Raw genomic sequence first — 27,115 nt, forward strand, 5'->3', positions numbered from 1 at the left:
ATTCAACCCGGTCCTGGATGGTTGCTGAGGTCTGTCTCATGCTGGAGAACGGTCACTGTCAAAGGACAAAGTATTCCCCTTTTGCTGGGGGTCAGGGTGTGCTTCCCACCTTCAGCCAGTGAGATTGCATTTCCTCCATCCAAGGATCTCAAAGTGCTTCACAAGCATCACTGAAATAAACCTCAGGGTTTTGCTGTGGATGGTTGCATGGGATTGAGAGCTTTGTGGCACAACTAAGAGTTCTCCATCGTGTCCCAGGGGTCAGCACGGGCACCCGTAACCCTTCAAGAGCTGTGTGATTGAGGGCGTCCTTTCTGTCCAGAGCTTCACACAAGCCCAGCAGTTGTATTGTCATCTATTGGGACCATTTTAAGTAGTTGTAACACAGTCAAAAGTTGCTCACCTACTGCTGATTAGGTTTTACATTAAGTGCAGAAGCACCTTATGTTTTAAACACAAACAGTTTTAAACTACATGCCTCTTTCTTTCCCCCCTCCCCCCCCTCCCCCCCCCAACATTGAACTTGGACAGTTAGGTGGCAGGCATCACAACAATATATAAACTGAGCAAAACCTCCTCTGTGCACTGGGAAAAGGGATATTACTAATTTTTTGGGGCATTTTATTTAGGACTGTTGCTTCTTCAGAATATGTTTGCAGTTAAAAGCCTGTGGAAGATACAAAGCAGTGATTTGGCAAGTCAACAGCTGCTGGAGCTTCCTGCCTGTCATGGGTTTTACCAAGCCCAGCAGCTGTGGTCAGATGCTGAGATCCTTGCAGAGGTCTCAGAGTTGTGTTGGAAGAGACAGGCACAAATGGCTCACAACTGGGCTCTAGGTATACTGGAAATCATAGAATCATAGAATGGTCTGGGTTGGAAGGGACCCCAAGGGTCACAGAGCTCCAACCCCCCTGCCACAGGCAGGGATACCAACCTCCAGGCCTGGAGCTACACAAGGCTGCCCAGGGCCCCATCCAACCTGGCCTTGAACACCTCCAGGGACGGAGAATCTACTACTTCTCTGGGCAGCCTGTTCCAAAAATTATGGAAAATAACAATGCTGCCATTCCTGGTCACAAATAACAACTGGCCAGCATTAAATGTTGGCTGGCTGACATGGAATAAGACCACATCCATGTGGAATAAGGAAGCGTTGACCTGCGTTCTGAAAACATCCTTCCTAAAGCTTCACAGGCAGCAGGAGAAATGGGAGTGTAATTACATTTTTAATGGGGATAGACCTTTTTGTACTGTCAATTCAAGACCCGCTGTACTCACTAACGATTACCAGGAGCTGTGTAAAGCATTTGGTTTTATGAGGATAGCGGCAGAAGGCTTTAAAAGCATCGGGGTTGCACCGAGCTAGGTGATAAATGCAGTCAGAAGCCCTGCTTCAGAGCAGCCTTGGTCCTGCTGCGAAGAGCAAGTGACCCCAATCACGTGTGAAATGAGGGTGATGGTGGTGGGAAGACCCGTGGTGAGGCTCCTGCTGCAGTCTGGTACGTGGTGCTCGATTCACGGACGGGAAAGAGTGTGACCGATGGATCCGGCTACAGGCAGGGGGTTGCTGTGCTTTGCCTCTGCAAAGAGAAAGGGCCCATTTCACTTTCAGCACGGTTTCCACATTGCTCCCAGCTTCTCCTTCCACCTCTCCCTATAAAATCTCCTGCTTGGGCATCAGTGTTTGAGGCAAGAGCTGCACTATGGTGCTAGGTCCTGCTCTAGAGCCTAGTTTATAGTCTTCACTGCCTGTGCTTGTAGAAGGAGATGGAAGAGATGGTTCAGGAGATGCTGTGGGAGAGAAAAGAAACAGCATTAAAATGGACTTGGACGCTGTTCACAGATTCACAGAATTGTAGGGGTTGGAAAGGATCTCCAGAGATCATGGGGTCCAATCCCCTGCCAAAGCAGGGTCCCTGGGACAGGTCACACAGGTTGGTGTCCAGACGAGTCTGGATATCTCCAGAGGAGAAGACTCCACACCCCCTGGGCAGCCTGTCCCAGGGCTCTGTCACCCTCACTGGGAAGAAGTTCTTCCCCAGATTGTTGTGGAACCTCCTGTGCTCCAGCTTGTGGCCATTGCCCCTTGTCCTGTCCCCACAGTTCAATAGAACAGTGCCCAAATAAAACCAGCAAGGCACCCTACGAACCGAGGAGCTTGGTGGGTGGGACAGATGGGTCTATCCTAGATTCAGGCATGTTCTGGTGTATTATTCCTGGTTTGTGATAAGGCACAGGGGGTGGACTGATGGGCACATGACAGCCCTTCTCCATGTTTTGCACTTGGCAACCTCTACAGAACACAGCACCTCTCTAATCTCCTATGCTGCAAGGTGGTCTGAAAGAATCCAAAAAGCTAAAATACACAATGGTAACATTCACAGGGCTGAGAAATAGCCAGACATGCTACAAGAGGTAAGATGACTGTAGCTGACAGAAAGAGACAGCGTGTGCAAGGCATTGTGCTTACATGGCAGTGGCTGTTACAGCAGAGCTCATGTTCTACCTGGCTTTTTAACAGCATGGTCTGTCTGCTCCTGCACTGGATAAATGCCCTAACAAACAACTAGTGCCTAGCAGCAGTGCCCAGAGCGGTTGCAGGTGGTTTATGCTCAGGCCATAGTGTGTTGTGGTTGACAGCAGCCAAGACGCTTTATGTGAGGAAGCTTTTGCACTAATAAAGGTGTGTATGCCTCTCTGGTATTTCCCAGAGCTGCCCACATCCATGGAAACACATTGCCACCAGCCCTGATTCCTCTTTTTAATCTTGTGATGTTTAGTAGCATCTCAGAATCTCTCTGGATCACACTATTCTGGGACAATCTCAGCTGCTCTTTGGAAGTGTGTTTCCAGACTGCATGGGGAGGCTGTGAGCTCTGATTCAAAGTGCTTAAACACATGAATAAACCTAAGGGTCTTTTTCGTAGCTGCTTCTAGTATTCTGTCCCTTCGTTATGCATACACTAATAGAGTAGAAACGGACACGTACGGTCTGGAGCAGCGTGAATCACAGAGCTCATGTTGCTTGGGATGACATGTCCTGGCAGCGGTTCCATGCTGAGGTTGGGAGGTCCTGACTGGTACTGGAGATCAATGGTGGTTCCTGCAGTGGAAGTGGGAAAAGACATCATTCTTTGTACGGTTTCTGAGAAGCCAGATGCTCAGGGTCAGGTCTCTTTTATTTCAGAGAATGTGGGAGACCTCTGTGGGTGGGGGTTAATGTCCTGGCGCGTCTCTGCTTCCTTCCTGCTCCATTGTTCTCTTTGCTCTCAGCCTTCTCACTGCCCAGGGAGAACCTCCTGGGATGGCTGGGGTTTCAGCTGCTAAGCGACCACACTGTTCATCTCTGTGTGTGTGTGTCCAAATTCCTGCTCTGATCGGGGGGTTCCTGTATAGTTATAACTTTTATGTAGTTCTAATAACAACAAAAAAGCATCATCTTCTTGCAAACTGCACCAGTTTGGGAGGTTGCTTAAAATTCAAATGTCCCACTGGTGTGAAGCGTTGTACCACACAGTGTACCCACTTCTGTAAAACATTTCCTTGCTCCCATTTTAATGGATAGGCTGGAAAGAAATGTCTTGGGGAATGGACTGGAGTGAGAAGGATCCATGCTTAAACTGCAATTTGACCTGACCTCCTCTCAAGATCAAGGTCTCTTAACCATACATCCCCCAGAGAAGGAATCAAACCCAGACACAAAGCCCCATAATGACCTTGCTGCCCTTTCTCAGCAGGGTTTATACCTCCCAGCAGCATCTCCTGCAGCAAGCTGTCGATCCTGGCCACACCGAAGAGCTTCACGAACTGGACTTGCTCTATCATCTGCCAGGTGATGCTCTGCAGCGGGGGCAGAAGGAGGAGGATGTCGCTGAACCGGCCTCGGGAGTCGTACTGGCGATCATTGATGTAGTCCTCCAGGTTGACTTGGACCTGGAAGCGCATGTTCTTCACCTTCCCAGGCTCACTCAGGCCTTTGCAGTCTGCACAGGGTGGAGGGAAATCAGGTTAATTGCTGGCCTGTGGGACTATAAAGTGTTAACCTGTCAGCTGGGCTCTGAGAAGGCAAAAGGATGAGAAGCTGATGATCCTCTGATAGTCATCTCTCAGAGTCTCCAAGTTCACCTGACAGTGTTGGGCTGCCACTATTTCTTATCTCATATGGAATAGGGAAACAGGGGAATTTGAAGGGAAACAGTAAGAAAATAAGAGACAGACAGGTCTGGCTCCTGCCATTAGTGAAGAAGAAGCATTTAGAACTTGAACTGTGTCTGTATTTTCAAGGAAACAGCCTAGAATTTCCCCCTGAAAACTTTTAAGTCCCACATATGCCACTAAATCCACGCAGATTTAATGCCCATCTGTTGCGAATGTGCCTGTTGCAGCATCAGATTCTTGTCTTGATTCCCTGTCTCTGACCCATGGTCCATCTGTTTTTCATGGACCACCGGTCCAGTTGGTGTAGGCTGAAGTGCTGGGATTTCCTGCTTTGCCCTTCTGCCTCTCCTGTCATCTAAACTTGAGGTTTTTGGCTCACTGGAGTGTTTCCTTCACTGTTTCCAGAGAATCCACAAGCACCACGTTTTAGAGACCACCATGCTGAGAGATTAGACAAAGCGGTTAACAAATTATTATATGCTAGCACATTCATTCTGTGGACATGCCTACTCATTAGCATGAACAAATTCCACCTCTGTTCACCTTCACACTCTTTCCCTTTAGATGAAATCACAGTCCCTCACTGTCACGATGATCTAAAACTCCCCTCAGATACTGATCAGCTGAGAAGGTAATTTGTCAAGTTCAATTTAACAGCACGATCCCTCTGCAGATTTGCAGCAGGCTCTTTGGGGAGCCAGAGCTCAGGAATGATGTTTGCCAAAGTCCTGTATCTTGATTTCAAGTCAGCGAAGGCAGCAAAAAGTAACTCATGGAAGCTGCTCTAATTTCTCTGTGCTAATGGACACCGAGACGAAAGGGCGTCATGCTGGACTTGGGATCCTTCCCCCATCTCTTCTCCAAGCTACAAGGCAATACACGCTACAGGGACTTGAGTGTTGTTCCAAGGAGGGGTTGTGTGTGTGCTGTAGAAACAGGAGTGTTTGGGGGAACCTGGCTGGAGACAGAACCCCCCCTACGGCTGTGGAATAAGAACACAGCACAGGTATGAAACCAGCTGTTGTTTGCGTGTTTCCCTGTCCTCCATCCTGTACAGATCAGCCCTGCCTTCAGCCAGTGCAGGCTGCCAGCAAGATCCATTACCAGACTTCCCACCCCCTGATGTTTCTGGGTACTCTGAGCAGTCCAGCTCTCTGTGGTTTTTAATGCTGGTTTCTGAACTCTGATGGATGCTCATCGCTGCTGCTCAGTTGATGCACTTCGCTGATGCATAATTCAATATAGTCATATATGTCCTTACCAGTCACTTCCTTCATTTCAGACTGATGGGCTTTCTGAAGCTACAGAAGCAGCAAAACTGCTCCAGGGTCTGCAGAGCCTTGCACATCAGCCTGGCTGGAGTTAATACTTGCTAAAGCCTGAAGTGTTCAGGAATAGAATCATAGAATGCGTAAGGTTGGAAGGGACCTTTAGAGGTCACCTAGTCCAATCCCCTTGCAGTGAGCAGGGGCATCTTCACTAGATCAGGTTGCTCAGAGCCCCATCAAACCTGAGCTTGAGTGTCTTCAGGGATGGGGCCTCCACTACATCTCTAGGCATCCTGTGCCAGTGATCTACCAACTAACGTGTCCTTGCTGCACTGATAATATTGCTCATTACAGCAGGGACAGGGAGAAATGTAGAGCTGCTGCCAGGGAGGTTTCCTGGTTATTGGAGAACCCACAGCTCCTTTCAAGCCCCGTGCTTGGCAATCAGGAAGGAAGCTTACCTGGGTCAAAGAAGATGATGGCTTTAAGGCAAGCGTACTCATTGTCATCAATCTGGATGTCCCTCAAGGGCTTCACCAATTCATCCAAGATTCTGGTGGCCACACGAGCGATTTCCAGTTCTGGGCAGTGCATTGGGATGATGAAGTCATTCCCTGAGAAGACAAGAGAAACAAGGCATCGGTTTTTCATTCTAGTACTGTGAAAAAGGTCTCATCCAGGAGTTACCCAAGGCACGTTGCCAGATAGTCCCAGTGCCCATGTGCAGCAGATTTCCAGCACGCAGCTTCAAGCTCACATTCACTATTGAGAAGCAAGCCATGGATCTCATTCTTTCATCCTTAATTATCTCATTTGCACACGTCGGTGCATCCACGCTGTACACAAAGCCTGCTCCACGTTCTGCTCTGGTTTACTCTCTGTTACCCCTAGCATCTGTTTGCAAGTGGTGTTGCATCTTTATTTTTAGTGGTTTGGGTTGGGTTTGGGTTTTCTTAAACAAAGTTCTCTCTCCCTCTTTTCTCCCATGTGTGGCTTTCAGTGTCAGTATTCTCATTTCTCCAAGAATAATCCTGCATGTGTTTCTGGTGGCAGAATGCTAAATGAAATACCTATTCACACTGCAATTTTTAATAGACCTCTCTCTCAAGTATGGATACCCAAAAGCCTCATTGCCTGTGTCCCAGCAGTTTCAGTTCCAAAAACTAGGCAACTTATTTTGAGATGCTGTTTAAATACTGGTGGAGTTTCACAGAATCACAGGGGTTGGAAGGGACCTCCAGAGATCATCAGGTCCAACCCCCCTGCCAAAGCAGCTCCACAGCTCATATTGCACAGATAGGCATCCAGATAGGTCTGGAATAGCTCCAGAGAAGGAGACTCCACACCCACCCTGGGCAGCCTGTCCCAGGGCTCCCTCACCCTCACTGGGTAAAGGTTCTTCCACATGTTGATGCAGAACTTCCTATGCTCCAACTTGCAGCCATTGCCCCTTGTCCTGTCTCCACAGACATTGAAAAGGGGCTGGCCGTTTCCCCCTGCATCCCATACTTAAGATATTTATAAAGATTAATAAAGTCCCGGCTTAGACTTCTTTTCTCCAGGCTGAACAGCCTCAGCTCACTCAGCCTTTCCTCACAGGGGAGATGCTCCAGGCCCTTAATCATCTACGTAGCAGTAAGTGGACGGTTGCAAAAGTCTTGGTGAATTTACTTGCTCCTTTAGAAACTTCTCCAGGGACCTTCTCAAGCACTTAGCCTCAAGCCAGATGCGCAGACCATGTCATGCAGAGGGGATTTCAGGTGTGCAGGAGACTTGGCAATGACTCAGGTGTGTGAATTATAAAATTGGGGAGTGTTTATCACTACTTTACCTAATAAAAGGAAATCGGTGTATGGTATGGACCGTTTGGCCACCCCGAGGAGCAGGTGTTCCCCCGCGTGGGCTCTGAGCAAGGCAACCTGGAGATGGCACAGGGGAGAGAAATAACACTAAGTTTGAAAATCCTGGAACAGAAGGGTGAGCTCTTGCTGTTTAGATTAAGGAAAAATTGACATTGGCTTAGATGTGTTGGATCTGTACTATGAAGAGGTAAAAAGTAGACAATTATGATTGCATTCATGGCAAACTGAATAAAAAGGGTTTTTTTCAATTGAAGAGCAAAGAGGGGCTTGAGTAATTTGGGTTCTTAGGAAATAAATGTTTTTATGTTAACCAACCAAGTACCAATGAAGGGAAAAACCCAGTCCTTTTTGAGTCAGCCCTTGTGCAGACTCAAGTGACTTGAGGGGGGACTTTGGCTTCTTAATTTATTTTTTCCTCAATTCCTTGTCTTTCATGATTCTTTCTCACCTGCTAGTATATTGCTCTGCATACAGGGTGACCTACATATGTTAGCATCAGATTCTCCTGCTGAAAGGTATTGCTGGGAATTCCTACCGAAGGTGGTGGGTTTGCAGGGAAGAGGCATTTGCATTTTACCTGGTCATCCAGTGGGAGCTCACAAAAAGCCGGGATGTATTTTGCCCACTCAACCAGCACCAGAAGCTGCTGCTTCATGGATTCACACACATCGTTGATGGTGGCAACCTTCTTCATTGCAATGTCGGCGCTGTGCACGGGACTCAGAGATGAATACTGGAAGAGAAACAACCTGGTTGTGTCCTGACCAGATCTTTGCTGCTTTGTCATTTTCAATAGCAACCATTCACTGATAACATGGGGAGCCCTCATGGATCCTGACCCCACGAGGTCAAGAAGACCTCTTCTGAGAAGACCTCTGCCTTGTGGTTGCGTACTTAACTTGCTCAGCAATGTGTGCTTGACCGATCCATGGTGGAGCCTCCACGAGGTGGTGCTCGGTCCCAACAGACACCCCTCCCTCCTTCCCCCGCCTCCATCCCCACTCTCCAGCCTGGCTCAGGACAAAAACCTGATTAATATTCCTGTTCCTAGCAGTAGCCAGCAGCACTGGGGGCTCGGCTTGGCATCAATCAGTTAAATCATCAGCCAAATGCATGAAAGGCATCCAGCCTTTCTCCCCCAAGGAGGTGTCTGGGACACAAACCACCCATTTCAGTCTCTAAGGAACTTCATCAGGGGGAGAGGGTTAAAACATAATACTTTTCTGAAAGGAAATGGATGCATTGCTGCATGTAATATGCAACATCTGGACAATATGTTTTGGTGGAGAAAGGGTATTTGCATAAGAATTTAAAGGATGCATGGGGTGAAACTTGTTGTGGAGCATGAAACAAGAAAGCTATCAGTGTTAGCTGAAGCCTGGTGATTTTATTACCTTTATTTTTCTCCCTTAAAATTGTTGCCCTGGTAAAGAAGGTGCAAGTTATAATTGCCTATAACAGGAATGTTGTGCTCTGAGCAGGGCAGAGCATCCAGCAAGGAGGGAATAGATTCCTGCATGAAATACGGTGGGTTTTTAGGGCTGCAGCAAAAAATTTGGGCTGAGGGCAGAGGGAACCTAGGGTCTGCAGCTTCCCTCAGCCCTTGGAATTCCAGCTTTGCATCTCTTGTGCCAAAGTACAGGACATGTCTGCCTGATAATGCACCAAGGCTTTTTCCTGCCTGCTTTTGGCTCTCTCTAATGCATTCTCTTCCCCGTGATGTTGTGGAAGAGCCATCCAAGGGCAGAAAAAGATGCATCTCTGACTGGTCTAGCTCATCCTCACACCCATATGCAGTAGCTGAAGGCCATGGGCTCTTCTGAAGGGCTGGCCTTGGGTTTCGTACCTGCTGTGCCATGGCCTCAGCCTGAGTGAGCACGCTGATGGAGAGCGAGCCGTTGTCCTCGTAGCTGCTCCTGCGAATGCTGATCCTGTCGCGCTCGTTCTGCACCGCTGGAAGGACAGGGAGCAGTGCTTGTGTTAGCAAGAAACTTCCTGTGCAACCAATGGCTACTGTCACCTGCTGTCCCCAAATGGGAGTGGATGGGGATTTAATGCCTGCAGGACCCTCCACCCTCCTTGGATGCTGTAATAGGATTAAACAGCTCCCTGGGGAGAGGAAAAAGGTCACCAGAGAGGGAGAGTAACCTTTCTGCCATGTCAGCACTGAGGACTCCCCTCCTGAGCTCCTGGTACAGCCAGCAGGATGCTCCTGAGGTCGCATCTTGTCTTACAGCAGCACTGGGAAAACCATCCTCTGATCCCACCTCAAAGCAGACTTTACTGTCCCCAACCCCTGAGGCATCACAGAGGACATCTCCAGCACTCAAGGGGAGTCACCTCATTAAGGGAGCTCCAAAGAAAGAAAGCTTAACTTCTCCAACCTCCCCTCAAAACTCTTCCCTCAGCCTTGTCCATCACGTTGCCGACTTCAGCAAGCTGGTAACCCCGATGGAGATGCCATCACACAGGTGAGGGAACAAACCAAGCCAGGGTTTGCCTTGTGCAAATCACTGCTGCAGACCAGCCCAAATGGTTAATACTGGTGATGCCACACATCTTGGACATGTACAGTGACCACAGTGGCGTGAAGATCAGCCCCGGGCTTTTTGCAGACAGAAAGGTATGGCCATGCCACAGCGAATTAGAACAAAACACTATTGGTTGGGGGGTTTTTTTGAGGTCCCTTCCACCCTTCAAGCCATCCCTTTCCCTGAAGCAAGAGCCACATCCAGACCCACACTCCATCCAGCCTGCATGCTGATCAGAAGGGATTCAGCACACTTCAGCAGCTGATTTTTTGCAGTGCAGGCTCCAAGAACTGACTCGTCTCTGCTGCAGCAGAGAGAAAAAAAAGCAGAATTTAGGCTTCATCCAACCTTGTTTTCAGTGTTGGTTTCTCCCCTGAGCCTTGTGGCCTCCACCCAGCAGCAAACAGGCCCACATGGGGTTGGGCGAAGGGGCCTGAACACAGGCTCAGCGCTTTCCTGACAGGCCATACGTCTTGGCTACAGCTTGGGAAGGGGCTGTCAGATCCTTACAGCAGAGGGAGTGGGAAAGATTTAGCATGTGGTGATAAGGCAGCACATCCCTCCTCCTTCCTACAGCAATTCCCTCCTCCTTTTGCGTTTATTTAGGGGGAATGACTCAGACATGGCTGTCAACAGGCAGCTCACTCTGGGCTTTAACCCTTTGGGTGGGAAACAGTGAGGTTTTTGTCTCCAAAGTGGCCACTGGAGAAGAATTTTTTCCAGCAAAGACTTTTTTTTTTTGCAGAGTCAGTGAAATTATCTCACCATCACTCTCCGGAGACTTTGTCTCACTGCAGGGCTGTGATTTAGGGGAAACATCACCCTTTGCTTCCCTGAATTCATGCAAAGGAGAAGGGGACACACACACACACACATTCCCCTCACCGGGCAGGAAGGTGGGTCTTTGTCAGCTGGGGTACAGCCACTGCTCTGTTTTCCTAACCCGCCTCTGATGAGCAGCCAACAAAGTGAAAGGGCAGAAAACAAGTAATAGTGACAAAAATCAATATCTCCCATTAGGAGCAGGAGCTTGGTGTTTATTTTGCAGGATTTGGGGCTTGGCCTTGCTGTCAGTTGGGATCCACTGGCAGTGGAGCTGGGTGTGCTTGAGGAGGGGGAGGTGGGTCTGCTGGGATCCAGCCACCAAGAACATTGCAGTCAACCTTCCATGAATGCCTGCGAAGGGCCAGATGTGCACATTGATTTGTAAAAAGATGCAACACACTTAGATATCACCAGAGGATTTTTGGGCTGCAGATACTACGTAGAGGCAATTAGACATCAATTTAGAGAGGAAAAAAAACAACCTACAGCCTTTGGGAGGCTTTGCTAACCTGCCATAGGCAGCAGCATGCATGAGAGTGCTGATAGAAGGTGCTGTTCAGTGGAGGTTCCCCACCAGTTTGAAGGTGAAGGTGGTTATGGGAACTGTAATTTATCATTAATCATCAGAATAGATTAACCCTTCACAGCTAGTTTTGGTACACCAGAAAGATGTGCAGCAGCATCCAGCATCAAGTAGAAACAAACCTGCTCGAATCTGTGTCATCTCTGACGTCATGTTGTCTCTGACATCCTTGGAAAGTCCCCACCCAGTCTTCTATGCCTAGTTTCACACCTGATGCTCCCTTGCACAGCTCTCTGGGGCTGATGGGACTCTTTTTTGCCCACTTAGAAGAAAAGGTACAAATTTTGCCTTCCCAACCAAGTTGTACATTTTACACACATCCTATTAACCCAGGCAGTCCTGGTCCTGGTCCCCAATGCCAGACTCCTTTAAGAAGCCTCAGCCTGTTTTTCTCCTGGGCCCTTTTATGGCCCAGTATTTGAACGCTTCCCTCATGCCCTGATAAGCTCAATCTTCAAGTGTAAGTGGATGGTACGGACCGACTTTCTCAAGGTGACTTGGGTGTTATCGCTGAAAGCACCCAAGACGCGATAGAATTAGATACAAAAGCTGGTTAATGTTTTACCTGCCACAGAATTAATCTATTACTGTGTGGTAATTCTATTGCTATATTTATTGTGCTTGTAAAAGGGAAGGGATAGGTCACTTCTGGTGAGGCTCAGGGGGTGTGCTGGGGGTGCTCAGGCTTGGATGTGATATTGGCTTTGCAGTTGATAAACTTGGCAAACTCACAGCGAGGACTAAAATCCCAGGGGTGGATCCCACTGTCTCCCAGGGACAGTTAGTTCCAGTGTGTGCCTGGAAAAAGCCTTGCTCACCCTTTTTTTTTTTTTCTCTAATACTCTTCTGCACAGCACTCCAGTTCCCAAAGCCAATAAACACTGGGAAGGGTCACTGCAGCCCCGCATGAGGGGACATCAACTGGGGTGAACCCCCCGATGCTGCTGTCCAGGGACAGCCTGGACCCAGGCATTCCCCCAGGGAAGAGAGGAGGGAAGGCAGGATGGTGCCTGCATCTCCCTCAGGGGAAACTGCCCACAGCTATGGCATGTTCTGACTGTGGGAAGCGGATGGGAAAATAAACATATTCCCCCATCTGACGTAGAAGAGCTGTCAGAGGGGTTTTGTTGCTCAGGGCAAGCCTGGGCCCTTTTGCCATGAGCACATCAAGGATGCCGGCAGCCGGGCAGGCTGTGGAGCACACACAGCAGCTCCTGAGCAAACAGCAGCCTGTTTGTGAGATTGCAACAAACCCCCCATTTCCCAAACATTTTGTCCTTGCTGCTTTGACATATGGGTACAGAGCAGGAGGAGGAACCTCCAGGGAGTCCAATAAATACGGGCACAGATGTGGGTTGGAAGGGACAGCAGCAAACCAGTAACTTTCCACAGTAACTGTGGAGGGTAAAGCCCTGCCTACATGGGAGTTACCATTTCCATTATTATTCCACTAAAAACATCCTCATTTAATCCCGTTGGAATTGGGAATGCATTAATAAATGGAATAAAGAGAGAGCAGGAGGAGGGAGGTGCGAATGACACTGGAAGTCACCAGCACTCACAGTATTTCTCTCTCCACCAATACTGCTGCCTGGCTTGTTTATAGGCACAAATCATCTTTATCCCCAAGCTACTTTTGATTTTGTAAGGTGTGGCATGTTTTATTTGCAAATAAATCCCAATGGTTCATGCTCCTTTAATCATCTCACAGGCTTCTGGTCTGGTTTACAACGAGCACAAAATGGGGAAGATCCTTTACATTTTCCACCCGTCTTTGAGATAAACTGTGGTCTCAGCCTTTTAAAAGCTGTCAGAAGAGATGGGTAAACAAAAGGTATGAAACTAGATAGAGCTCCTGTGAAACACAAATAAAACTGTCCTATAAACCTGTCCAATTTAAGAAAAAAAAAAAAAAAGACATTTAAAAAAGCCTCAAACCCTCCCAGTGTGTTGTGGCTGTGATACATCAATTCTTTTCAGCTCTGTGTAAAACTGAAGGAGTTCATCTACATTCATAAATTCCTTTAAAGGGAATGAGAGGTTAAATATTAACCCCTCTTTTCTTTTTTTTTTCCCCACTAGCAAACTGAATGCCAACAGTGCAGTGCTGGCATTTCAAAAGGCTTCCAAGTTTTCAGAAGCTCAGCAACTCCGTGTGAGCAGGCGACCCAGCTCACTTGGATAAAATCACGCCCTGCTAATTTATTCAAGGTTCACCATGATCTCAGTAAGATGCTAAAAATAGTAACCCGCTGTTTTCTTTGGATGCTTAAATAATCTGGTGAGCTCCTCATTCAATGATGCTGAGGTGAACCAAAAACCTGTCTGGTAGCATTGTGTGAAACAATAGATATCGAACCTTCTCCTCTGCCAAGAGAGAAAAATCAGAGAGAACAGCCAGAAAAATCCCCAAAACACCCAGATGACCTGACCTGCCTTCCAGTCTCAGCTGTAACCACAAAACCAGAATAAAGGAGCAAATCTTCTGTAAAACTCTTTAATCCTGCTCATAGTGGCATTTTGGGAGACACGAAGGGCTTTGTGTTCAAGGAGACCTTTTCCTCTCCCTTCCTTCCAACTTTAAAGGTTGCTTACTTGTAGTTATTAAAGCAATTTATCGATACCAAAAATGCAATTGGGATCAGAGTGTTTCTGAATGAGCTAATCTCCAGGAAACTGGGGGACCGGACTTTCCACAACACTCGGATTTTGACCCTTTCTTGCTCTCGCTGGTGCTGATGGAACCTGGATCACATCTCAGCACCCAAGGCTTAGGGCTCACGTGTGGGACAGCCCAGTCCTTTCCTAAAGCAGGATCAATTTCTGAGGTTACGAACAGGATGATCTAAAGGCCCCTACTGACACTTTTCTCAACAGCCTCTGCCCAGTTGGTCCAGACCCAGAGTGAAGCTATAACCCGATTGTGCTGTGCCCCCAGGACATGCTGAGACCCCCCACCTACATAGAATCATAGAATCACAGAATCACAGACTGGTCTGGGTTGGAAGGGACCCTAAGGATCAGAGAGTTCCAATCCCCTGTCACAGGCAGGGCCACCAACCTCCAGGCCTGGGTCTACACAAAGTTGCCCAGGGCCCTATCCAGCCTGCCCTTGAACACCTCCAGGGATGGGACATTTTGCCCCAAAGACAGCCAGTTTAAGGCCATCTTGGGTATTTGCATCATCTGGCTTTTTTATTTTTAATTTTTTTTAAGCATAAATTTCCCTTCTACCATGCCAGATAAAAATGCCCTTCTCAACTTGAAAGAGCTGGAGATCATAGAATCATAGAATCATAGAATTGTAGGGGTTGGAAGGGACCTTGAGAGATCATCTGGTCCAATCCCCCTGCCAAAGCAGGCTCCCTAGGACATATCACTCAGATAGGCATCGATGCTTTCAACAGGGGAAGAAAAGAAAGGTCCCGATGTCTCATGTCATGTCTTGTGATGCAGGAAGACTGGGAAAATAAACAAACCAACCCACTCTGGCTTCAAACCACCAGTTTATCAGTTTTGCTGGGGAATGGCAAGTTTTCTAACACTGCACACACCCATCAGGCTGTGGGTCAGTGGGGTGCTGGCAGTGGGGAGCAAGCAAGGGTGACACAACCCTGCTAACCCCACCCCAGGTGTGTTGACCCAGACTGGCTGGGGAAAGGATTGTTCCCAGCTTCTTCCCTTCTGCTGTGAATAAACAATGCTGTTGCCACACCCTGGAAAGTCTGATGGCTGTTGGACGGGCTGGCTGGAAAGTGGTGTGCCAGAGAAGGAGTGTGTCCAACTGACAGAATCACAGATTCACAGAACCGTAGGGGTTGGAAGGGGCCTCCAGAGATCAAGTCCAACCCCCTGCCAAAGCAGGGTCCCTAGGAGAGGTCACACAGGTTGGTGTCCAGATGGGACTGGAATCTCTCCAGAGAAGGAGACTCCACACCCCCTGGGCAGCCTGTCCCAGGGCTCCCTCACCCTCACTGGGAAGAAGTTCTTCCCCAGATTGGTGTGGAACTCCCTGTGCTCCAACTTGAAGCCATTACCCCTTGTCCTGTCCCTACAGACACTGAGAAGAAGCTGGCCATTTCCCCCTGTGTCCCACCCTTCAGCTATTGATAACCATTGATCAGATCCCCTCTCAGACTTATTTTCTCAAGGCTGAACAGCCCCAGTTCATTCAGTGTTTGCTGGTAGGGGAGATGCTCCAGACCCTTAATCATCTTTGTAGCCCTAAACTGTTGTGTGCTGGTGCTGGGAGAAGGGGACACAGTGAATGTGGTGGTTCAAGCTGTAGTCTCCCAACACAAATGGGCACGTGCCACCAAAAGGTTTCATACAAACCTTTGTGTCCTCCCAACACTGTTCCATCCCAAGACACGACTTCCCTTTTCCCCCCAATGCTTCGCAATACTGTTTAATATTAATCTAGAACCATCCTAAAGCAAATAACTCTGTTCTTTTTGTGCACACAATTGTGCAAGAAAAATCTCTTTTGCGGTCCTGCACACATGCTTTGGATAGAGCTCTGGTCAGCTAAGCTGATTTCTGCAAAGCAGTTGCTCAAGGTGCTTTAAAACTCTTCCTTACCAGGAGCATGAGCAGTTTGTGAGCACACAACCTGACTGTGCACTCATAAAAACGTTTCAAAGAATGTGTCTATGTGGAACCTGAGATGAGTCATCTTCCATCGGGTTCGCAATCAATAATGAAGGCATGAGCCAAGGGTTTATAACTTTTACCATAAAACCCAATAAAAATCATGCTTCAGCTCAACGAATGGAGCTGATAACCAGATTTCAGCCTTTCCAAGCTGTGGAGCTTGCTGACTTTAGTACCATCTAGAACTGACCAGATCAGCTTCGGTTTGGGCTTTATTAATTTGAGGGCTAATTTATATTTTTTTTCTATCTATCTGCTGTATTCGCTCCATTTCTCCTAAATTAAACCATCAGGAATTTTTGCAACATCCAGGACTTATGCCAGATTTCAAGACAGCCTGATTCTCCAGGAAAACATATGGTCAGAAGGTTGGAAAGATGTTTTCATCACCACTGAAATCTTAAAAATTACCAGAAATCAATGACAAATTTCCCCTTGGTTTCAGTGGGACTTGTGATTTCACCCCTTGAGTAGGGGTTGTTTAACGTGGAGGCATGGAAAGAAACTCTCAAGTCCCTCTGTAGCTCCCTCATCCTTTAGTTGTCCCAGCCCAGGGGATATAGGAGTCAGCTGCCTCCAGGAGTGTTGCCTTTGTTCCCTGTGCCACAGAGGACTGGCAGTCCCACCATAAGGTGTTGTGTCCAGGCTGTACTTTGCCCTAAGGGCTGCACCAAGCTACATCAGCATCAACCAAATGCTACTCCCAAGCCAGGGCTGCCTTTGCTCTCCAACATGCTCTGCAGTGGGAGTAGGGCCTGAGACAGTAGCAGGCAGTTCTGAAATGCCTCTTTGCACCTACCTTCTTTCTTCATGCCAGCTCTGAAGCACTTCTTGAGCCTGCAGTATCTGCACTGGTTCCTCTTGTCTTTGTCTATCACACACTGTCGGCTGAACCTGGGAGGGGATGAGAAATAAACCGTAGAGCAACCGGCCTGGCATCTGCCTCCCACTCACTCCAGGCAGCCCTGAATACAGTCCCAGACCTCACTGAGCTACACTCTGCATGATCCTAGAGAAGAGCCAAAGGTTTTCAAAACCCAAATTCAGTCAACATTGGCTTGGCCCAGTTCCTCATCTTCCCCACTGCCGTTCCTGCCAGCTGGGAGCGCAGCAATTTCAGACCACCCACCCTGCAAGGACTGAGATGCTTTTGGCTGTGAAGGCATGACTGTGACTCAAGTTCTGCTGGTGTAGGAACTCCATCTCCCAATTTCAGACTGTTATGGGGTGTTCAGCATCGGGGCTCACTTAGTTCCAGTTGTTAACACTGTCCTGCTTTGTGTAGAATAATTATGTTATGGACCAGAAGTCCTTCTGTGTCTGCAGCCTAGTTTTGGGGCATGTGGCCTCCTAATTCCTATAAATTTCAGCAAGGGATTGAGGAACCCTTGCTGTTTAAGGGGTGGCCCACGTAGACTTGGCAGCTCTCGCCACGGTGGGTGAAGCGATGGAAGAGGAATCTGCTATGGAGAGAGGAGACAGTGTGGGATGTTCCCTGGACATCATCAGGTTGTAAAAGCTGAGACACATTTCCAGACTGGTTAAAAGCCAAAAGCACAAAGGCCCGAAGACTTTCCAAGGAATTCTTGTCTGCGATAAACAACAGAGCTCCAAGCTGGGCTAAATACAGTGCAGCTCACCAAATAAGGATTTGCAGGCAAGCATTTGCCATTTGCTTGGCTTCAATGCTGAGGATCTTCCCTGAGCTGTCAGATATCAGAGATTCATGGATTCCTGGGGAGGAGCAACAACTCCACTCCCAGGAGACAGATGAAATTTCAAAGAAATCAATAGTGGCTGTTGCCCTGTCCTAAGGGGATCCTGGGATGGGCATCATGAGGGTGGACACTGCTGTCACCCCCTATGCCTTTCACAGCTGGTGTGTCCTGGAGTGATAAGGACCCCAGGAACATTTTGAACAAACAGGGTGACTAGTACAGCAAAAAATTTGGAACGCCCTTAAAGGAGGAAGAGGTCTGGAACAATATGAAAACTTCCAGGTTTTAATTAGAGATGAAGGGCTTGAGTGTATTCAGGTGGTTTTTTCCCCCTTCATCACAGGCTAAAATAAACACCATTTTTCCAAGGTCAACCAAGATAGCTGCTGTGTAATTGATAGTGTACTCCTGTTAAAAAGGAGAGTCTCTCAAATGTGTTCCTGTGTGCAAATGTGGAAGTGAATCATCGCTGATCCACACTAGGCTCTCAGAATGACTGTAAAATCATCACCGGCGTGTCAGTGTACGTAGTTTAATGACTTCAGAACAAAACTGGAGACACTGTGGAGGACGTGGAGGCTTTGGAGTTGGCAGGTTCTTGGATACTGTGTTTGAGGTGACATCTCTGGAGTGTTGGTCCTTTGCCACCTTGGCCTTCCCTTGCTGGACTGTGATAAGGTTTCAGTGTCGCTCCACACCCAGAAGCTCTACTTACACATTACCCACCCCAGTCAGACCTCAGGTCTCTAAGTTTCCCTTGATTTATACTGTGGGGAAGGAACTCATGAAATGGATTGGTGGGTGTCACAAAAGGTGACAAGATCCAAGACAAGATAGGACTTAGCTCCCTGTCTTACAGCCAGAAACTAAACTGCAGTATTCCTGTCACCATTCACAGCCTGGGGCCCGTTGCACAGCCTGATCCCCACCCCATATTATTTACAGCGTCAATAAATTTTATGTATTTATTGCAGAAAGGGCAGGTACCTGCAGGAGTAGACGTGGTTCTTGCGGACGCTCCTCCTGAAGAAGCCCTTGCAGCCATCACAGCTGGATGCTCCATAGTGTTTGCCAGTCGCCCGGTCCCCGCAGATGGAGCAGAGGGAGCTGATACCATTGGTGAGCAGGTTGGGGTTTGCTGATTCAGCTGCGATGGCCTCTGCAGGCAGATAAGAAGGACTATTAGACACCTCTGTGATGGAAACCAGAACTGGCTGATGGCAAGCTGGCTTTTTTCAAGCAAAGCACACACCGAGCCAGTCCCCCACGCACTACGTGTTGCTAGTAAAGCCTCCAGATGGATGGTCATGATCTTATCAGTCTCAGCTGAGAGTAACTCGGTTGCTTCGCTTCTGGTATTGGTGTTTTCCTTTGCTTCAGTGAACAGAGATTTCAAGCTGCATAACCCAACATGTTTATGAGACTTTAAGTATTGCCACTAATGCAGAGAAACCTCACATGGATGTGAGATGTGTGCTTTGGAGGGACAGGGTACCACCTCCTCAATTAGACACTTGGAGAAAGTGGTTCAAAGCTGATGCCCACAGAAGACAACAGAGAGAATGCCATTAACTTGAATAAATAGAAAGCAGAGAAGAGGCAGCAGAGGCAGGAAGGATGAACTACATCATAGACATGACAGAGGTGTTGGAGTTGATAGAGGACTGCTCTTGAAACCTCCCCTGGAGAGGGAAGGCAGAGACAGCAGCTCTCACCAGGGTCACACTGGTTCTAAGTCTGGTTTCTGCTCTGAATTTCCCTCTGAAGAGGCTCGTTGCTTTCCACTGGAAAGCAGTAGAGGGGTGCAGGGAGATTGACCTTCTAAATTAGGGACCTAAAATTAGGTCATATGAATGCCCTCTGTCATGTCCTCTGTTTGCACCCACTCATCTGGGGCAGGAATAGCTCTGCCCCTGCCTGGCCTGTGTATACACTGCTGAACACTCCCCTTTAAACTTCTCCCTTGGCTTTAACCACCAGACTCTCTGCCCTCTTAATCCTCCTAATTTGAGGCACAGCCCAGGGAAGGAAAAAAATAGTAAAAAAAAAAAATAAATAAGGAGACACTTGAGAAGACACAGATGACAGTGTTTACATCTCAATGAGAGAAGGAATGTTTGTGGCCTTGTGGAGCCTGTCCTGACCTGGGCACTCACTGCAGGATGGGTTTATGGATTTATCGCACCTCTGGGAACGTGTTCTTCACTCCAAGGGAGCCTGTCCTGTGCTACAGTGACCTTGGAAGTGTCTCTGGGACAGGATGCATCCTGTCTTGCAGGATAGACGGGCTGTGATGAGAAAAGCTCAGCTGCTGCTGTGGAGCGATGACAAATCTTAGAGAAAATTACTCAAGAAGGAGGAATTGGCATCTGATGTGGACAGTCTAGAGAAGGTTTTCTAATGCACAATGAGTAAAAATAGCTTTGGGTAATCCACACACAACACACACATATATATATACACAGAGAGAGAGAGAGAAGGCTATTTTTATATATGAATACACATAAAAAATTTAGACTGAAAATATTTGCTATGCAGTGAAAATTGTAATGAAAAAAAGCCAATAAAGCTGTAGATTTTCAAAACCTGGGAAGTTTTTTTGCCTAAGACCAAGACACTTTTAGCTAAGACTTCAGAAATGCAAAGGTCAGACTTCCTTTCACTGCCTCAAAGACCTTTTGATCTGTATTTCACCTTCTATTGTATGAATGAATAAATAAGTAGGTTGCACCAAGATGAGAGCAACATGGCAAGAAAGAATGACAGCATCAAAAACATTCTTAGGTCATAAGGACAGCAATTGAGATTTAGCTGGTCCTAAAATCCAGGTAAGATGCTCCCAGCTCTGACATTTGTCAGTAAGTGGCACGTTGTCTGCATCAGAGGTGCTTAGTGGTCATTTATGTTGATTTTTAGGTTTTTTTTCCATGGATTCTTATTTTATTTTACTTGAGAGCTCAGTATTCAGGGTTTTTTTCATGTATTCTTCATTTTGTTTTGTTTGAGAGCTCAGTATTAAATGATCTGTACTAGAATATTCCTTTGAGGGTAACTGCAGCACTAAACATTCGTGCATCTGTGGCTCCATCTATTTTTTCTAAGGAACATATGACCATAAACAAATGTGCTGGGTGTGCTGGATTCATTTTTTTTAAATTGCACAACAAAAATAAAGATAAGAAGCCAAATTTTCTCTTCACTCCATGCTTTCTCTACTGACTTTAGGGTCCCCAGTGGACCCTACATCCTTCAGTTGGGTCCAGACTGCAAAATGTTCCTGATGCTGGAGAGCATTTAGTCACCAGGGAAGACTTGTTTCCCTTATGTGAGTAGGATGTGTGAGGAGTTGGTTGCTGGTAAAAAGAAGAAATCCATTACCTGGCCTTATGTATTAAGTTCTGCACCAATATGTGGGAGAACTTCATGGTGAGGGTGACAGAGCCCTGGGACAGGCTGCCCAGGGATGTGGACTCTCCTTCTCTGGAGATATTCAAGACCTGTCTGATTGCTGACCTGTGTGACCTGTCCTAGGGACCCTGCTTTGGCAGAGGGTTGGACCCAATGAGCTCTGGAGGTTCCTTCCAACCCCTACAATTCTGTGATTACCTAAGGAAGGACCATTGGCACTGAGCATGTGAGGGCCCATAGAAGTTGGCAAACCCAATTTTGCCCTGATGAAAACAGAGACAAGCCCATGGGCAATGGCTGAGCGGGGCGGTTCTGTGTTGGGGCAGATTTACAGCTGGAAGTTCAGCCCTTGTTAGGAAGCCACGTGCCTTTTTCAGCCTGGTTAAATGTGAACCAAATCTTTTAAAAGAGGAAAGCCCTAAGCCAGTACACAAGTGTTAATTATGATTATAAGATTTAATTACAAAATCCTGTCACCAACTAACGATGAGTTCCGAATGGGAATCAGCTCAGAGAAGAGCAAAGGCTCAACCGATACCACGTGCAGCAGCAAACTGTTTCGATGTGGCTTCCAAACCTGCCCAGGATTTGGGGAATGTCTGGGATTTCCCTGGACTGGTGACTGCTAGGAAAGGCAGTGGAAGGCCAGGATCCCTGCCAGCACAGTTGCCTGCCTGCGAAATCAGCTGGAAACTGTAAACCTCTTACTTCAGCCCTGCCTGACACAAGGCGACATCCTGCTCAGAGCTTCATTTAACACGTGGTGCCTCTCTAGAGGGGTTGCTACCTGGAGCTCAGCACTGTGCTGAGGTGGGCTGGAGGGCTGCTGGGTGGATCTGGTCAGAGTCCAGCTGGCTCACAACAACTGAAACAAGTTCACAACTGTCCTCACCACTCTGGAGAGAGAGATGCTCAGAGATGCATATTGGTTATAGATGCTCCTCACTGCAGTATAACAGGACAGTTCCTAAGCCATGTCACAGTGCCTCTGAAATTTCTGCTGGAGGGATGCAACTGATGATGTTCACCAGGATGAGACCACAACTCCTGCTCTGGTCTTGCATCCTGACCTTGGATGGGCTCCAGGCTGAGCTGAAGACCTAAGGTTGTGGCCAGAGTCCTCACTGGGACTGTCCTGGACATTCACTGGTGGAAAAATCTGAAGTTCCAACCAACTTCTGTGAACTACACATAAGCAATGTGTAGATTTGGAACTAAAGCCTACCTAATGCTGATGAGAGCATCCCAGTGGCTTCACCAGCTGTAGGGTCAACCAAGCTCGCAACCAAAATGCAAACAAATTTTTGTTACCCACTGCCTCTGTATGTAAATCATTCCTTAACCAGGACTGAAATGAAGATGCCAAGTTTTACAATGATAAGAAATGACAGTGAGGATGCTGCTGGGGAGTGATATCTGGGCATAAATGCAGGTTTAGGGCATGCACACACGGTCAAACTCAGTGACCAAAGCCAGCATTGTGCAACGTGTGCATGCAAATGTAGGGCTGGATGGGGGTTAGTGCTGAACCCCTGGTCAGGTGCAGGTCAGCTGCTCTCTACACCAGCTTTCAACAAATAGAGGGGGAGGTTTTGTGGTATAAAGCATAACTTTGATTTAGTGCTCCCAAATCAGACACTAACAATGACAAAGAGGCCAGCCAGAAGGGCCAAAGCTCCTCACGAGCATGTGTGCAGGTTGAGGCATGGTCAGGCACTGTCAAAGTATCTTTGATGGGTTTTTTTCATGATCTGAATTGGGTCAGGCTGCAGCAGGGCTGGGAAAAGTGTTTCACCAACCTTGTGCCAAAGTCCTAAGGATCAACGTGGTGTTTGAGTGCTAAGACAGGAAAACGAGCACCACCATGGGAGAAAGTGCTCACTGACACTCAGCTACAGAATTAGTGCCATATTTCAGCCATGCTTCATATTTTAAGCTAAACGACAACTCTGACAAGAGCATAAGGAAATGGATATTAACAGCACATTAAACCCGAGTGAGAATATGGCTTGTAATGCCAGCCAAGGTAAAGGAAACAAGTTTGTGCAGAATGGGAAAATTCCTGCAGTTACAACACGGATTTTATAAAGGAAAGACAGGATTAGCATTCATTTGTGTTCTTTTCCTTCTGCCATTCTGTATATCTAAAACAGGCAATGTTTTATGCTCCTCACCTCTCATAATGGATTCAATTCTTTATTTTGAATTAGCATCAAAATATTTGGCAAATTATGGTCTACTTAAAGGTGGAGGATCCAAAACATACAGCTAGGCAAATCTCAAAGTGATATCAGCATCCTGAAGCAGAAAGCTTAGCACCAGACCTGTTCCACATCGTTAATCAACCCAACATTTTGATGAAATAATACTCAAAAAAAAGGAAACTCTTAGTTTCAAGACAAGCAGGAGCATATTGGAGAATATACTAATTTTAACTTTTAAAATTGTTCAGAATGTAAGAGACAATCCTAAGTCCATGAAAATAAATACTGCACCCTTTCCCGCTCATGTTTATAAAAGGCAAAACTCTTGTTAGATTTAGTAGGGGAAATAATACAGATGAATCTTGCATAATGGGAAAGAGCTTAAAATAATCCAGTATTTTTTAAAAAATCTAAAATGAGATTGTTTCGTGATTCTAAAAGTTAAAAAAATATTTCTGAAACTGCAGAGTATCTGTTCTCAACAGATAGTTTGAGTTACCAATGAGAACTGAACTCAGCTGCTCAGCAATATATCCCCATGCATGGACATTTCATGTCTTTTTTGAAGTTATTTTTACAAACTGTAGAAGAGGACACTTACCCAAGACAAACAACCTAATTTCAAAACAGCTAGTTCCTGAGAGACCTGGTTACTCATTAACAGCTAGACAAATAACACAATACTGATCTAGATAAACTTCAGAAAGAACTCAACCTGTCAGTTCCACTACATGAACCAACAGAGAGCCTCAAACAGGTTTTGATAGTTAATCTGCAAAATTATATTGAATTTTGAGGAATTTTGTACTACTCTAGAAAGTAAAAAATAACTTGTTCAGCAGCAAGTGACAAAGAGAAACATCTGTGTTAAATAATATTTCTGGAGTAGGATGGCAGATAGAAACCTTTCTGAAAGAATAAAAAATAAGATGCAATGTATCTAAGGCTGGCAAAAAAAATAAATATATATATATATATATACATACTGAAAATCCTTTATTTGAAGTGAACTTTAAATTCTAATTTCTTTGGACCTTTTAACTTCACTTGTCTCCAGGCATCTGCCCATGTGCCACAATAAGAACTCTAATTATTTTATATTGCACATGATAGCTCTACTGAAGCTGATTTCTTTTGATGAGACAGCTAATGAGTGAAAGTGAGACCCTGAAAATCCCATCTTAATTTCACTAAGCTTCTTAAATGAAACGAAATGCTGCCAAAACTCTCCAAAGGCGTTACTTATATTAGATCTCACTCAGTTACATGCCTGGTTTCGTGTTATATGACTAAAACATCCTTTATTTTTCACCCAGTGACCAGTTAATTTCACAGAATAGCGTTATTCTTTATGTCAGGGTACTTCTGACTACTCCAACCCTAAGTATCACACAATGCTCTTCATTTCTGTGAACGAAGCGGAAGTCTCTGCGTGGGGAGACTCGCGCCTTGCAGCCAAGCTCTTTGTGCACTGTAAAGGCTTTGAAACCATCTTGGTAGCAAGGGGAAAAAATATATATAAGGCAAGTATCAATTCAGATATCGCTTCTCAATCTAAGCGCTCAGGAACAAGCTTAATTGGACACATGGTGTGTGGTTTGAGTAACAGACAAATGCCATTTGAAACGGTATTTTTCCCAAGGATTAAATATGAGTCTAAATAATATATGGGAATGAAATCCATTTTAAGGAAGAAATATTGGTAATAACTCCTCTCATAAGTCATATGGGAGAACAAACCGATGGTGGGCCATGAAGGTCGCTACCAACGTTCACAGTAACTTATGGGCTCTTCAGGACATGATGCTCAGCCCACCAAGGAAAATAATGACTCAAAATAAGACCGGCAAGTGAAAGGGTCCCAATTCCAGCCCAAACAAACTGCAGATACAACAGAAGTTGACAGGTCAGCTGCTTAAATATTACCCCTTCCACCCTTTGCCCCACACCTCTCACCCGCCTTCTCTAGGTGTTCAGCGTTATAACAAAGGTAGTGGATGTTATTCAAGAGGAAGGGAACAGAAATCTCACCGGTGTTGTTGGGAAGCACCCGGAGGTTGTCGAATTCCAGCATGGTATAAGAGGAGTCCAAGGAGTCGACATAATCTGGCATATCCATGTCCATGATGGACTGACAAAGCTTCATTATTACTTGTCAACGGCGAGGGAAGCGGCAAAAAACAGCCCCGCTGTCAATCACGGCCAAGGTTTCCTCCGCACAGAGAGACACCCCAGCCCTGGCGATGACAAATCATTACCCAGCTCTGCCCTCAGTCCCCTCCCCGTACCAGGAGAAAAGGGACGAAGCCGTTCCCTCCGGCGCACGCAGTCCCCTCCCTTCCCGGGGTGCATCTGTGCTCTCTCGGTCCTGATAATATGATGTAGATAAGGCCTAGACTCAAGCGACTTGGATTGCATCTTTGGGTCAATACAGCCCGTTTTATGGCTGTTCCTGCACAAACATTTTGAAAAGGGCTGTGGGGAGGCGTTTGCACACATGCGCTGCTCTTCCAGGGCAAAGCAATGGTCAGGTCAAGTAACACCTGTGCCGATGTCACCTTGCACAGCTACCAGCCCTTGGGAACAGAGCAGATGATGTCACTTGACACTGAGGATGACAATGAGTCAGTGTCGCTGCTGACTGAAGACCATCAAGATAGGTCAGCGTTGAGAACCTGAGGCATTGCCATGAGACACCAACAGCACTGCACACTGGATCACATCTCAAGTTACTGCTGGAAGGGAAAAATGAGGTTTCATTACATTCATGGTTTCACACTGCTCTATAAGCAGAGGGGAGGTGCCTTCTCCCACCTACTGTCTCCATCACCTGCATCTTCTTCCTTGGTCCAGGCACCCCCAGTCTCCTACAGAAAGAGCTCTCTCGTGGCTGCAAGATGTTAGGGTGGAAGATTTCAGGCGATGGCAGATGTTGAAAATGGAAAAGGCTGGAAGGAACTGGGCAGACTCCCTTGCAGGTGGGTCACGTTGCATTTCACACTGACCCATGCCTGGCTTTCCTGGGAAAGGGCCGTGTATGGAAATAAAATTCCAGGTGTTCCCCACAGGACTGTAGGTTTTTTCTTGCCTTACTGAGTTTTGCAAGAAGTTCTTCCCTTGTTAAGACTCATGAGCTGGACTACAAAGTGGTATAAATTGAAGTGCTTGGTTTACTCCTGGTTTCATCTTCCAGGTGCCTTCCCTGACATTACAGTTCCCTCTCCAGTGACGTCATTTCGTGTCAGAGGACCTTCCCTTCCCATGAGCTGTGCTGCGAGATCCAGTTTGACATCCTGTTGAATTTGGAGGAAAAGAAGAGTCTTGAGAAATAGGGAGATGTGTCGCCAGAAAAGGAGCCTTGGCCAAAAGCAGAGAATTGCCAAACTGCCTGAACTCTCGCTGAACCGAGGAGCAGGGTGGCCCCATGTATCCTAGCAATCTCCAAATAGCAAGAAATACGCCAAAACTGAGGTTTGAAATGTCTTTAGATACACTAATTTTGATTTCTTTCCCATTCTACTTTTTTTTTTTTTAATGGATTTTTCCATATCCCTGAGCCTTACAGTTGACATTTCAAGGGGTTAACTCTAGCTAGGCTTTTCCCCTATAAAGATTGGGTTCAAGAACACTTAGCTTTATTTTCTTATCATTTCTGGGGCATAATATAATTTAATGTGCCATAGATATTTTTTTTTCCTTCTTTCCTTTTTTAAGAACGTGTTGTAACTAGTGGTGCACAAATGACTCCTTGGTTAGATAAGACGTTATGTTTTTATCCTTGGACTATGCCCCCAGGGTTTCAACAATGCCAGCATCAGCTAAGTTAGCATCTGATTAGTCGTTCTTGCCTCTTACCCAATGTCAGTCTTGATTATGCCTATTAATCTGGCTCTGGGCACAATCCT

General features: G+C 46.7%; 1 protein-coding gene across 2 annotated transcripts; it reads right to left on the minus strand.

The window, feature by feature from the left end:
* Window positions 1–1,654: 1,654 nt before the first annotated feature.
* On the minus strand, window positions 1,655–25,356 carry LOC311196502 (hepatocyte nuclear factor 4-beta-like; the record flags this gene model as incomplete). 2 transcript variants are annotated; one of them, XM_084270078.1, is made up of 10 exons in its annotated part: window positions 1,655–1,791; window positions 2,990–3,103; window positions 3,747–3,983; window positions 5,888–6,040; window positions 7,258–7,345; window positions 7,866–8,021; window positions 9,135–9,241; window positions 16,680–16,774; window positions 18,586–18,757; window positions 25,242–25,356. In XM_084270078.1, 10 exons carry the CDS (start codon window positions 25,354–25,356, stop codon window positions 1,655–1,657), a joined length of 1,374 nt encoding a protein of 457 aa, XP_084126204.1. The 2 variants fall into 2 exon arrangements, with proteins under 2 accessions (XP_084126204.1, XP_084126203.1); XM_084270077.1 differs by having other exon boundaries at window positions 18,586–18,790.
* Between the last annotated feature and the right edge of the window lie 1,759 nt (window positions 25,357–27,115).

Source organism: Gallinula chloropus (assembly GCF_964237585.1).
Source record: "Gallinula chloropus genome assembly, chromosome: 13".
Lineage (NCBI taxonomy): Eukaryota > Metazoa > Chordata > Aves > Gruiformes > Rallidae > Gallinula > Gallinula chloropus.